We start from the raw sequence: 13,139 nt of genomic DNA, 5'->3' as shown, positions 1-13,139 counted from the left end.
TAAACGTATTATAATAAAATCCTTATTGTCGATGAGTAGAAATTTTATATTGCCGATATGTAAAAAAATTCAGATTGTTATATAGTTATTATTATCAACTGACAATTGTTATAACAATGAAATAACAATAGAACAAAAATAAATTAATGACATGTAAATATTTAAATTTAAACATTATTTATTTTTTTTTTATAAATTTTAATTTTTTTTTCAACAAAGTAGTTTTATGATTTATTACATAATTAAAAGACATGTCCATAAAAAAATACAATAGTAATAATAATAATTATCATATATTATTAATTAATTGATGAATCTTCAAATGGAGGCACAAAATGAACATTAACTGATTCTGCTAATGATTCGAAAGTACCATTACGATTTTTGAAGGAAACAAACACAAATATTGGTCTTTTACGATGTCTCATTGAGTCAGATATTTCTTCAACAACTTCAAAAGTTACTTTTGTATTTTTAATATATAAATGTTTTAAACGTGGTGCTTTTTCAACAAGTTCAATCACTGATCTATTAGTAATTTCAAGGCAATTTGATAAATCCAATTTGCGCAATTTTTTATTACATAAGCTTCGAATTGATTTATCAGTGATAAACTCATTTTTTTTTTCAATTACATCAGCTGAATAAAGATCAAGTAAACAAAAATCGAGGTATTCTAATTGTTTCAACTTACGAAATGCAATAATACCTTTATCTGTTATATTTGTACCAATTATAGATAAATTTCGTAATTGCTTAGCATTATTACAAAGATTAATTAAAAATTCATCTGTAACACCACAATTCCAACCAATACGTAATATTTTCAAAGTTTTCAAATTGCCTATTGGATACATAGTGATATTTTTATCAAACACTGGATAATCATTATCTGGGTAAGGCCCTAACCTCAGGTTAACCAAATTCTCAATTTTACCTATCGACTGGAGTAATGGTTGACTTAGTGAAAAACCAAATATACATAACTCTTCCAAAGCAACTAATTTAGGAAATATCTGAAAAATAAATAAATTTATTAAAAAATTAAATAAATTTTTTTAATGCATAATATATCAGTTAAAAATTTAAATTTACCCAAGTCAATGAGTCTGGCAAGGAAATATCATTTTGCTTTAAATTATTTCTAAGAAATAAATATTTCAAGGTTCCACCAACTTGTTCCAATGACTCAACCAAAGTCATTGGTAAAGTTGAATTTTCACATTCCCATTGAATCCTCAGCCCTTTGAGATTAATCATATTAGAAAAAACATTTTCAAAATCTTCACTTTCAATTCTTTTAAATCGTAATCGAAGTTGCTTAAGATTTGGACAATTATTGTTAATTAATGGCATTATTTGTGAATCAGGATAGCTTGTTACATCTAGACAAGTTAATTTAGGTCCACATAGATCAATTACATATTTTAAATCATTTCGTTCTGAATGATAATATCCCTCATCATAATCCTCATTATAATGGGAATCATGAAAAATATATGTTGTAAAGCTTGAAGAAACAAATTTGTTCCGAAAATCTTCGCATACTGAAAAATTAATTAACCATTAACATTGGTACATTTATAATTATACAAAATTTAACTTTTATCATTAAAAATTATTCTGTTGTTATTTTCTTACGTTTTTCGAAATGTGAATGAACACGAAATTGGTGACGCAGTTCGAACATAAGCATATCATAATGTGCTAATAATTTTTTTTCTTTTTCATTATCCATTATGGGATTTTGAAAATTTTTTTCATCTTCATCATCGTCATTATTTTCTTTTATGGTTTCCATTATTTCATTACGTAGATAATAATTTTTGTCGCGTGCCTTGAGCTATAATAAAAAAAATTAATTTATTATTTTATTTAATTAACAATAAATAATTAGAGCAGCCAAAAACTCAATTAATCAACTATATATTCACTTGATATCGATATAATATAAAATTCAAAACTTACTACTTCTTCCTTCGGATTTAACATATTTTTTTCAAGACATTCGGTGGGACTCAAATCAGTCTCCATATCCATCTGATCACTTGAATTAGTATTCATTCTAAAAAAAAAAAAACAAAAAAATGCATGAATTATTCCAACTTTAAATACTTAATTTTAAAAATTTGTTTGTAAGAACTTGATAAATTTATTGCAATTTATATACCTTTTTTTTCCAATGAACGTAAATGAAATGGTGTAGTTTAACCTCTGTAGCAACTTGTCAAATAGAAATGACTAATGAAACTATGTTTATTGAATATTGTGTATTGATTATCGAAGTTTGTTCAGCTAATCAATTTCCTCAAGTAATTTTTTTGAGTGGTACTGACCAGATCAATTTATTTATATAATATCAACGCACGTGGTAATAATAAACAATAATAAACAAAGTCTGTAAAGTGTAAACGTCACGTGATAATTAAATCCTTGTCGATAAATAAAAATTTTATATTGCCATAAGCAGCCATAAATAAAAATAGTAAAAAATTTTCATATTGTTATTATTATCAATTGACAATTGTTATATTTTAAAAATGGCGTTGACTGTATCATGTGGATTTTTTATTAGATCCAATGTTTACAGAAATGTTATTAAAAATATAGGTAATACTTGTTCGTCAACATCTTATTTAACTCAACAAAATGTAAGTTAATTTATTTTTGCTTGTTAAACAATTGTCATGACTATTTTGATATATTTATTTATAATTATTTCTATGCATAACCTAAAAATTGACAATGAGAAATGTAAACAACAATGATATATTTTAATATTTACTTATTAATTTATATATTTGTTTATTTCCAGAATGTTATTCTAAGGTTTTCGTCAGTATCAGTTGATATTAATCATGTTATCAATGAGGGTGAACCAAAACAACAAAAAAAACTTAGCAAAGCTATGAAAGCTTATTTGCAACGTGCAAAAGAACATGGTAAGTTGTTTATATTAATTTTATATCAAGCTAATGATTGTTAAATTAAGACAAATAATTAATTGAAATTTTAAATTTTAGATGAATTTATTCACAAAGAAACTCAGGAATATTTAATTGGCAAACGACATTTAGCTAATATGATGGGTCTAGATCCAAATTCATTTACACAAAAAGATGTTAATGCAAGTATTATATTAATTAATATAAATAATTAATTATAACTTTATTAATATATATTTATTAAATTAAATTATACAGGCTGCAATACAATATTTATTTCCTTCTGGTATATTTGATCCAAGAGCACGTCCAATAATGGATGAACCAGAAAAAATACATCCTAAAAAAAAAGCTGCTGAATTTGATATTGAAGGAAGACCATTTTCATCACTTTTTTATACAACAAGACCAAATTATTATCAAGCACTTTATGTAAGTTTAAATAAATAATTAAATTTTTTTTCAAGTTATTAATTTTTTCAATTTAAAAAACAGGATATTGTTGAAGCTATGGAAAAATCAAATGAACTTGAAGATGCTGAAATTCGTAAAGGTTTAGCTGCAAATGAAACAAATCAAGTGTAAGTTTATTATTATTAAATTTTTTTTAATTTAAAAATAACATGATGTGTGTATTTATTTATAAAAATTGTAGAAATTTAATTGGATCCGATTGGGTGAATAAAGAAGAACTTGAAAAAAGATTTCTGGAGCCAATGAATGACAAAGAAGTACGTAATAATATCAATTCAATTACATATTCCAATTGGCTATAATTTTATAATAATTTCCTAGTTAATTTATTTATTTATATATTTACTTTTTTATTTTTATAGTACGAGTATTTTATAGCTTCTGCTGAAAGATTAACTGAACATCCATACTCAGCTCATGCCAAGGATCTTTTAATGAAATTTAGAGAAATTAAAAAAGTACAAACTGAAGGATTAATGATAACTCCTGTAAGTTGAATTAAAAAAACAACAACAACAGCTATTATTATACTTTTATAAATAATATTCTATTCATTGTTCAATTTTGTTTGTTATTTTTTTAGTTGGAGTATAACGAACAAGGCAGACCATTCATTGTTGTCAAAGGTAAATAAATTTATTACTTTCAATAGCCACTATTATTATTCAACTTGATTCATTTATTTTAATTAGATTGCCAAAGAAAATCATCAACAGGAACAGTTAAAATTTGGGGTAATGGAACTGGATTAATAAATATTAATGGAAAAGATATTACATATTTTTACGACAAATATCATCGTGAACAAGTGAGTGTTTCTATCATTGAATTTATTTAAACAAATATTTAATTAATTAAAGCCAAGAAATTTATATTTTATTTGATAATTAGTTATATTTTTTTAATTAATTATCAAACGCGAAATAATATCGATAAAAAAAACATAACAGAATTTTTATCTGATAAAAAAAATACGTGAAAAACAAATTCAGTAAATGTAAGGGAATTACGATAAAAATCGGTTATTATTATTGTGATTATGATAAAATAAAATAAGTGATTAAATGTGAATATAAGAAGAATTATTTGAAGGTAAGTATTTTTTATAAATTACAGATAAAAATAAAATAATAGTAAGTTATAAATATTTAGAATTAAATGACCTTGAAAATGACTAAACGAGTATGTACTTTCTCATGACAATTCAAACAATTTTTTGCGCAATTTTAAAATCATCAAATCCTCTTGAAGTTCCGGGATGCCAAAGAATGACACATAGATTAAAAAAAAAACAAATTATAAAGAGTTTTTTTTTTAATATAAAAACCCAAAAGAATAGCCATAAAAAAAATTTGTATTATTTAATAATTTTCTATTAAATATTAAAGACAAGATATAAAAATAAGTAATACCTTAAAAAAATAATTAAAATTATATTTTAAAACGTTTACAAGATAAAAGTTTGTAGATGATTGATGATAATATGTGAATGTACGTCGGTCAATAAATTCAGTCGATTGTCGTCAGCGTGTGTGACCGGTTCACAAAGTCATTTAATATAAAACTTTGGTCATCAACCGATTTCACGTAACAATAAAAATAAACCGTTTAAATAATTTTAATGGAAATTAAAAATTACGTATTACATATAGCTTACAATATAAAAAGACACTTGATAATAAATAATATTAATAAGCAAGTGATACCAGTTTAAAATTTAAAAACAAATTTTATTTTTTTGTCTTTTCGAAATACAGAAAGGATGAGTTTTAAAACAAGGTGATTGTCATTACTAATTAAATTTATAATTACTATTGAATAATCATTTGTAAAAAAAATGGAAAAAAAAAAAATCAATCAATATAAATTTTAAGATAAATAATCAATTATTATTTTTAATCTTAAAAAAATCGAAATAATTTTTTCTAGAAATTTCTTTGTTATTTTATTTTTGAATAATAGCTATTTATTTATTTATTATATTTTTTTTTTTATACACTGAACTTTAAGAAAACAAATTTTTTAAATTTTATTATTATTAATATTATTATTTTTTTTTTTCGTGATTAACAAGTGGTGACAAGTAAAGACAGCCTTCTATTCTCCTTGCTTGTTCATTCTGGTATAAAATAAGATACGTAAATAGTTCTAGATATTTTATATCTCCTTACCTCTCACTACATCTAATTCCTCAGTTTCTTCTACTTACCTCCTTGTTCCCCGTTAAACTGGAGCATCGTCTGTAATTTATTTTGCCCGATTTTCCACTTGACATTCGTAGCAAATGACATTTCGTGTTCATTTAGTTATATATGCAATGAAACGTGTGTTGCTTCTTTGATGATGACGTTTCGTGTGGGTTTTATCATAATATTATACCAAATGCTTTAAATTTTATCATTTTTATTTTGCTGGATAATATTTATTGTCACTTTTTTTTTCATCTTCTTATTTTATATATGTATAAACATTCAATCCTAAATCTAAAAAGAAAGATAAAATTATTATTAGAATTTTAAATTATTGAATAATGATAATTTTTATTTAAAAATATTGTTTACTTTTTTATACTGCGTATAGCAATGAATAATAATTATTTACTGAAAGGTACATACTCACAAAGGTCACAATAATTTGTACTTTGAATTATTATTTTATGTTCATTTATTATTAAATTAAAATTATCTGATAATTAATAAATTGCTTATCAAAATTTTTTTATAATTTATTGCAGTAATGAACCCTAATTGAGTTTGAAGACAATGACACTATCTGATAGATGTCCGAGTGTGCCAAATTTATCACAAACACAAGCAACATCATTACCAAGAAAACGTGTGACACTTGAGCAAAGTTACAGTAGTCCAGGAAATCAAACAACAACATCAACAACAAATCGTCGTTATCATCGTGCAAATACATCAATTTTATTAACAAGATGGTTATCATCATCAAAAAAAACAAACACAGTAGATCCCGAAGCAAATCAAGAAGTAACATGGGACTCCGAAGATTATTGTATGGATTATGGAAAAGCACCACCAGTAGAAGAACCACATTGTTATTCAATGTGTATGAGTGAATCATCAATAACTGATGATAATGATGGTTCATTTATTGTTAGTCGTGATATTATAAATGGTTTATTATCAGAACATATGAGATTACTTGGTGTAAGAATACAATTAATTGATGATCTTGAAAATGGATTATACAATGATATTAATATATTTTTAAAATGTTTAGAAACATGTAGATCACAAGAATTAAATGTATTATTATTATATGTATCATTTCTTGGACATGATAATCTAATAGCATATCTTCATAAAGCTGGTGCTGATTTAAATCATTGTGAAAATGAAAGAAATTTAACAGCATTACATTTATGTGCATTTTCAAATAGTTTAAATGGTGTAAAATATTTATTAACAAATGGTGCAACAATTAATTATTCAAAAATTCATACACCATATCATTATGCAGCATTTGGTAATTCATTAGATGTTGCAAAATATTTTTTTGACATTGGTATGTGTCAAGATTCACAACAAAATGATGAAACAGTTCTTCATGCTGCAGCAAGATCAAATTCATATGATGTATTAAATTTATTAGCACCAAATAATTTATCAATAAATCGTATTGATTCATCTGGCTATGCACCAATTCATCATATTGCTGATGGTGGTGATTCATTATGTATGACAATATTATTAGAATGTGGTGCAAATGTAAATTTATTAAGTAAAAAAGGTGATAGTGCATTACATATTGCTGCTGAAGCTGGTTGTACTGATAATTTAGAATTATTATTAAAAAATGGTGGAAATTCAAGTATAAAAAATCATCGTGGACAAACAGCACTTCATTTAGCATCACGTACACATTCATTAGAATGTATTGAAGCATTATTACGTAATGGTAAAATTAATCCAAATGATATTGATAATGATGGACGTACAGCATTACATTTAGCACTTGGTAGATCATTATTAACATATGATGTTACTGAATTATTAATTGATTGGCGTGCTGATGTTAATATAGCTGATAAATATGGCTATACACCATTACATGTGGCAGCTTTGAATGAATTATCACAATGTGTTGATATATTAATACAACATGGTGCTGATTTAAGTGCTAGAACAAAAGGTGGTACAACAGCATTATCAATAATATTACGTAAAACACCAACGTCATTAAGTATATTTAAACAACGTTTAGATTCATCAATAACTTTACATCAACAAAGTTCAGCTGCTGGTGAAATGGAATTACGTTTAGATTTTCATCCATTATTACAACATCGTGGACAAGGTGAAATTGGTTATCTTGGTACATTTGTTAAAGAAGGATATAAAGAAGTATTAGAACATCCATTATGTCAATCATTTTTACATTTAAAATGGCAAAAAATACGTAAATATTATGTTGGACGTTTATTTTTTTATTTATTTTATGTTGTTGTTTTAACATCATGGGTTATGACAGCATTAGCACATAATTGTTATAATGAATCACATGGACAAATTGATGATTCAAATAATCATCCATTATGTGCAAATTCAACTGGTTTAAAAGGTTTTTTTCATCGTCATCCAGAAGTATTGGAAATTGAATGGTATGCATTAGTTGTATTAACAATATTTGAAGGTATGAGAAAAGCAACTGGTATATTAACATATCCATCAATAAGACAATTTATAACACAACCAGAAAATATTGTTGAATGGTGTGTTATATTAAGTGTATTTGCAACATCATTTGTTTATACTGGTAGAACATATACATGGCAAAGTCATGTTGGTGCATTTGCTGTATTATGTGGATGGAGTAATTTAATGCTTATGATTGGACAATTACCAATGTTTGGTGCATATGTTGCTATGTTTACAAGTGTACAAGCACAAGTATTTAAATTATTATTAGCATATGCATGTTTACTTGTTGGTTTTACAGCAAGTTTTTGTGTTATATTTCCACGTTCAAAATCATTTAGTTCACCTCATACAGGATTAATTAAAGTACTTGTTATGATGACTGGTGAATTAGATTTTGAAGAATTATTTTTTCCTGGTGAAGAAGATACTGGTAGACATGTTGATGTTGGTAGTACAAGTTGGATATTATTACAAGTATCAGCACAATTATCATTTGTATTATTTTTATTATTTGTAACAATTGTATTGATGAATTTACTTGTTGGTATTGCTGTACATGATATAAAAGGTTTACAAAAAACAGCTGGTCTTGCTAAATTAGTTAGACAAACAAAGCTAATATGTGATGTTGAAAGTGCATTATTACTTGCATTATTACCACATAAATTAATTAAATTATTAAGTTGGACAACGTTAGTATTACCATCACCATTAAGAGCAATATTAACTGTTAGACCATTAAATCCAAGAGAAAAAAGATTACCAAGAGATGTTCTTGTTGCTGCACATAGAGTTGCTAAAAATAAAAAATTTTTATATTTAAATACATTATCATCAAAACGTAGTAGTAATGCATTTACATACAGAAGAAAAAGTGAACCACCATCATCATTTAGATATGATCAATTTAATTATGATCATGATAAATTTATTGATTATGATTATGATAATAAAGCTGGTAATAAATTACAAGAAAAAATTATTGAATTAACTGATATTTGTGAAAGTAATAGAAAACTCATTGATAATCTTGTTAAAATACTTTCAAATGATGAACGTTTTAATTTTAAAAATAACAATAATCAAAATGACATTATAAAATAAATTGTTATTATTATATTTTATTTAATTTTATTACAATTATTATTAATATCATTTTTGGTTGTTTTTTTATAGTAAATTAATTTTTGTAGTTTAATTTGTATAAATGATTTTATTTTTTCACATTAATTCAAAATAATTAAATTTATTTTTTTGTTTTTTTAATTATTAAAAATGTGTTGTCAAGTTGAATGAATTTTTCCTTTTTTCCTTTTTTTTTTTTCATGAAATAAATAAATTTATTTTATTAGTATTTTGTTGTATTATTATTTATTATTTTTTTCAGATCAAAAATTGTCAAATATTTATTTTTTTTAAAGTTAATGAATTTATCTAATCATTTATTATAATTATTATTACGAAATATTTCGATATTATCTAGAAAAAAAAAATTGATAAAATTGATAAAATTACGTTGAATAAACAGAGTTAATAACTTTATTAAATATTATTTTATATAGGATATTTTTTTTTCGTACAGTAGGAGCTTTTAAATTTTTTAGCAAGACGACAGATATTTAATCATGTTATAAATATGACGTGATTCTTCATAATAGCATTGAATGAAAAGATGTTGGTTTAATGTATAAAGTAGGGAGTTCAAGTAAGTAAGTGAGGCCGCGCCATTTATGAAAAATATTAAAACGAATAAACCACATCGTCAGTATAAATCGTGTCCAGCAACGAGTTGACATCGTCAAGCGCGTTAAATATATATCTCAACAAAAAAATTAAGAAGAATTTTATTATTGCAACATAATAAAAAGCGTCGAGATTATTCGACACTTGACATTTTGAATGTCGCGCCTTTTTATTTTTCTTGTCTCACAAGTGTTTTATTTTCAAAATATAAAATTAATATAATGATTAAAATTTTTGATAAGATCTTGATTAATTTTTCTAAATAGATTATTAATTATTTTTATATGTATCAAACAATAAATACAAAAATGAAACAAGAAGAATTATCAAATAATAATATTAATAATATAAATAACAATAACAATAGTAATAGTTTTAGACAACGTAATTATTCAACATCATCAACAACAACAGCTGATACAATGAAAGAAAAAGAAGTGTTATCATCACGTTTATCATCAATTTATAAATCAGCACGTCTTGCACGTCTTCATGAATTACCAGATAAAGTTATTGTAACTGATCAAGTTGAATCAACAATTGATATGGAAATTGATGCTGGTGAACCACCACCAGTTGATGAATCATTATTTTTTGATAATCTTGAATCATTACGTAATGTTGATATAAATGGTACAACATTAAAAAGTGCTATGTGGTCGGTATTTAGTATGACAGAAATTAAAAAATTATTAAAAATGGAACGTAATGATTTTAATGATAATTTTTTTAATAATAATAATAATTTTGATGATAGATTTAAAAATATAGCATATGTATGGGCATGTTTTCGTGGTTTAGATCATTTATTAACAAAACTAGAATTACATGGTGCTAAAATTGATTATGTTGAACCATGTACTGGTATTAATGCAATACTTGCTGCATCATTATCTGGTAATATAGCATGTTTACGTCATTTAATTGATAAAAATATTGATGTTAATTATGTTAGTATTAATAATAATTATACACCATTACATTTTGCTGCATTTGGTAATTCAAGAGATGCTGCTGAGCTGCTATTAAATAGTGGAGCAAAATTAATATTAAATAATAATGATGTTGAGCCAATAATACATTGTGCAATACGTGCAAAATCATTAGATGTTGTTATATTATTATTAGAAAGAGGTGTATCTGTTAAACAACGTAATCAACAAGAACAAACACCATTACATGTTGCATGTATTGTACAAGATAAAGCATGTGTTGAAGCATTATTAAATACAAATGGTACTGATATTAATGCTGTTGATCGTTCAAATAGAACACCATTACATTTTGCTGTTATGACAAATGGTTCATCATCTGAACTTGTTGAATTATTATTAAAACATCCAATAAATGTTAATGCAAAAGATAAAGTTGGTTTTACACCACTACATATTGCAGCATTAAATGAACAATCACAATGTGTTGATGCATTAATATGGTCAAATGCTGATATTAGTGCAACAACAAGTACTGGTTTATCAGCATTAAATATTATTCTACGTAAAATACCAGAATCAATTAATGTATTTCGTCAACGTTTAGATGCATCAATAACGCTAAAAAGACCAGTACCACATAATCGTGAATTTGAAATGAAATTACAATTTGATTTATTATTTCCAAGTAATAATCCATGTGAAACTAGTTTTATAAATACATTTGTTATTGAAAGAAGAAAAGATTTACTATCACATCCACTTGTCATGGCATTTTTACATTTAAAATGGGAAAAAATACGTAAATTTTATTTAATGAGAATATTATTATATGCTATGACTGTTATTTGTATGACAACATACATATTAACAGCGCTTGCATATAAATGTTATAATAATAGTAATAATAATAGTAGTAATAATGATTATATTAACAATAATAATTTTAATATTATTAATACAACAACAATAACAACAACAATAAAATCATGTGGTAGTAAAAGAATAACTGGTTTTTTATTTCGTAAAACAGTTATTGAAATTGAATGGTATTTATCATTATTTTTAACTTGTATAACAATACCACGTAAAATATTTGGTTTTATGGTACATAAATCAGCAAAACAATATTTTTCAAATATTGATAATGTATTAGATGGTGTTGTTATATTAAGTGTATTTATGACATCATTTATATATACTGGTAGGACATATGATTGGCAAAATTATGTTGGTGCATTTGCAATATTATGTGCATGGACAAATTTAATGTTAATGGTTGGACAATTACCAGCATTTGGTACATATGTTGCAATGTTTACACATATACAATTTGAATTTGCAAAATTATTATTAGCATATTCTGGTTTATTAATTGGTTTTACAATAAGTTTTTGTGTTATATTTGCTGGTGAGCCATCATTTGGTAATCCATTTACTGGTTTAATTAAAGTATTAGCAATGATGGCTGGTGAATTAGATTTTGAAGGTCTTATTAATCAACCAGATCAATTAAATGATGGTGGTCCATTTGTTATTTATCATCCATTATCAGTATGTTCACAAATATTATTTACATTATTTTTAGTATTTGTAACTGTTATATTGATGAATTTACTTGTTGGTATTGCTGTGCATGATATACAAGGTTTAAGAAATCATGCTGGTTTAACAAAACTTGTTAGACAAACAAAGCTTATATTATTTACTGAAATGGTATTAAATAATAATGCAATACCATTTGCATTTCGTAAATGGATGTCTGATCATGATATTGATATGGAAAATCGTAAAAGAGTATTAATTGTTAAACCATTAAATCCATTAGAAAAAAGATTACCAAAAGAAATTTTAAAAGCAGCATATGATATTGCTAAAAAAAATGTACCAATATTAAATGATGATGTTGTTAGTTTTAGTGAACATGTTACATGGATGAAAAAACAAGAATGTGCTAGTGATTATAATAATAGAGATTTTGATAATACATTTAATCAATTTTCAATTGACATTAAGGTCAAACAAGAAGGTCTTAGAATTATTAAGGAACAAATGCTTGATAATAATAGAATGTTGACTGATATTTTATCTAAATTAAATACAAATGACAATAATCATATTGTTTAATACAAATTATTATTAAATTTATTTTTCTTCTTTTTATTTTTATTTTATAATTAATCATAATAAAATGTATATTTATTTTAAATGCGTGTGAATATTTATTTGATTTTGTGGTGGGTGATATTTATTTCGTTAATTTTTTTGCATTATTTATTATTAATTATTATAAATATTATTTATTTTTTGCTTTCAGGTAATTTTTCCATTGATGTTTACTGGTATGGAGAGTCAAGTTGATATTGAAGCTAGTGTTC

The 13,139-nt window shown here is 24.6% G+C and overlaps 3 protein-coding genes across 3 annotated transcripts; 2 read left to right on the top strand and 1 right to left on the bottom strand.

Annotated features, from left to right (window-relative positions):
- Nucleotides 1–177: 177 nt before the first annotated feature.
- On the bottom strand, nucleotides 178–2,383 carry LOC122857933. Its single transcript, XM_044160497.1, has 5 exons — nucleotides 2,171–2,383; nucleotides 1,969–2,065; nucleotides 1,642–1,843; nucleotides 1,096–1,547; nucleotides 178–1,016 (listed from the first exon to the last, which is right to left on the bottom strand). Exons 2-5 carry the CDS (start codon nucleotides 2,062–2,064, stop codon nucleotides 300–302), a joined length of 1,467 nt encoding a protein of 488 aa, XP_044016432.1. The 5' UTR covers nucleotide 2,065; nucleotides 2,171–2,383; the 3' UTR covers nucleotides 178–299.
- A 157-nt stretch (nucleotides 2,384–2,540) lies between these two features.
- On the top strand, nucleotides 2,541–5,185 carry LOC122856502 (28S ribosomal protein S9, mitochondrial). Its single transcript, XM_044158178.1, has 10 exons — nucleotides 2,541–2,651; nucleotides 2,816–2,942; nucleotides 3,024–3,127; nucleotides 3,204–3,377; nucleotides 3,441–3,526; nucleotides 3,601–3,676; nucleotides 3,782–3,907; nucleotides 4,003–4,045; nucleotides 4,112–4,227; nucleotides 5,177–5,185. The coding sequence occupies exons 1-10, from the start codon at nucleotides 2,541–2,543 to the stop codon at nucleotides 5,183–5,185; spliced, it is 972 nt and encodes a 323-aa protein (XP_044014113.1).
- LOC122856501 lies at nucleotides 4,948–12,898 on the top strand. Its single transcript, XM_044158176.1, has 4 exons — nucleotides 4,948–5,198; nucleotides 6,154–9,143; nucleotides 9,649–9,662; nucleotides 10,141–12,898. The coding sequence occupies exons 2-4, from the start codon at nucleotides 6,182–6,184 to the stop codon at nucleotides 12,886–12,888; spliced, it is 5,724 nt and encodes a 1,907-aa protein (XP_044014111.1). The 5' UTR covers nucleotides 4,948–5,198; nucleotides 6,154–6,181; the 3' UTR covers nucleotides 12,889–12,898.
- The last annotated feature ends 241 nt before the right edge of the window (nucleotides 12,899–13,139 follow it).

The sequence above is a fragment of the Aphidius gifuensis genome, linkage group LG5 (assembly GCF_014905175.1).
Source record: "Aphidius gifuensis isolate YNYX2018 linkage group LG5, ASM1490517v1, whole genome shotgun sequence".
NCBI classification, from domain to species: domain Eukaryota; kingdom Metazoa; phylum Arthropoda; class Insecta; order Hymenoptera; family Braconidae; genus Aphidius; species Aphidius gifuensis.
Note: the sequence above shows the minus strand (reverse complement) of the source record. Positions and strands in the feature narration are given on the sequence as shown.

Coding starts and splice junctions, on each gene's coding strand:
- LOC122856502 (XM_044158178.1), top strand. CDS start 2,541: ATGGCGTTGACTGTATCATGTGGATTTTTTATTAGATCCAATGTTTAC. Junction 3,378..3,440: donor ATTATTATCAAGCACTTTAT/GTAAGTTTAAAT, acceptor TTTAAAAAACAG/GATATTGTTGAAGCTATGGA. Junction 3,527..3,600: donor GCAAATGAAACAAATCAAGT/GTAAGTTTATTA, acceptor TAAAAATTGTAG/AAATTTAATTGGATCCGATT.
- LOC122857933 (XM_044160497.1), bottom strand. CDS start 2,064: ATGAATACTAATTCAAGTGATCAGATGGATATGGAGACTGATTTGAGT. Junction 1,548..1,641: donor TCATTCACATTTCGAAAAAC/GTAAGAAAATAA, acceptor TTAATTTTTCAG/TATGCGAAGATTTTCGGAAC. Junction 1,017..1,095: donor TGCCAGACTCATTGACTTGG/GTAAATTTAAAT, acceptor TTTATTTTTCAG/ATATTTCCTAAATTAGTTGC.
- LOC122856501 (XM_044158176.1), top strand. CDS start 6,182: ATGACACTATCTGATAGATGTCCGAGTGTGCCAAATTTATCACAAACA.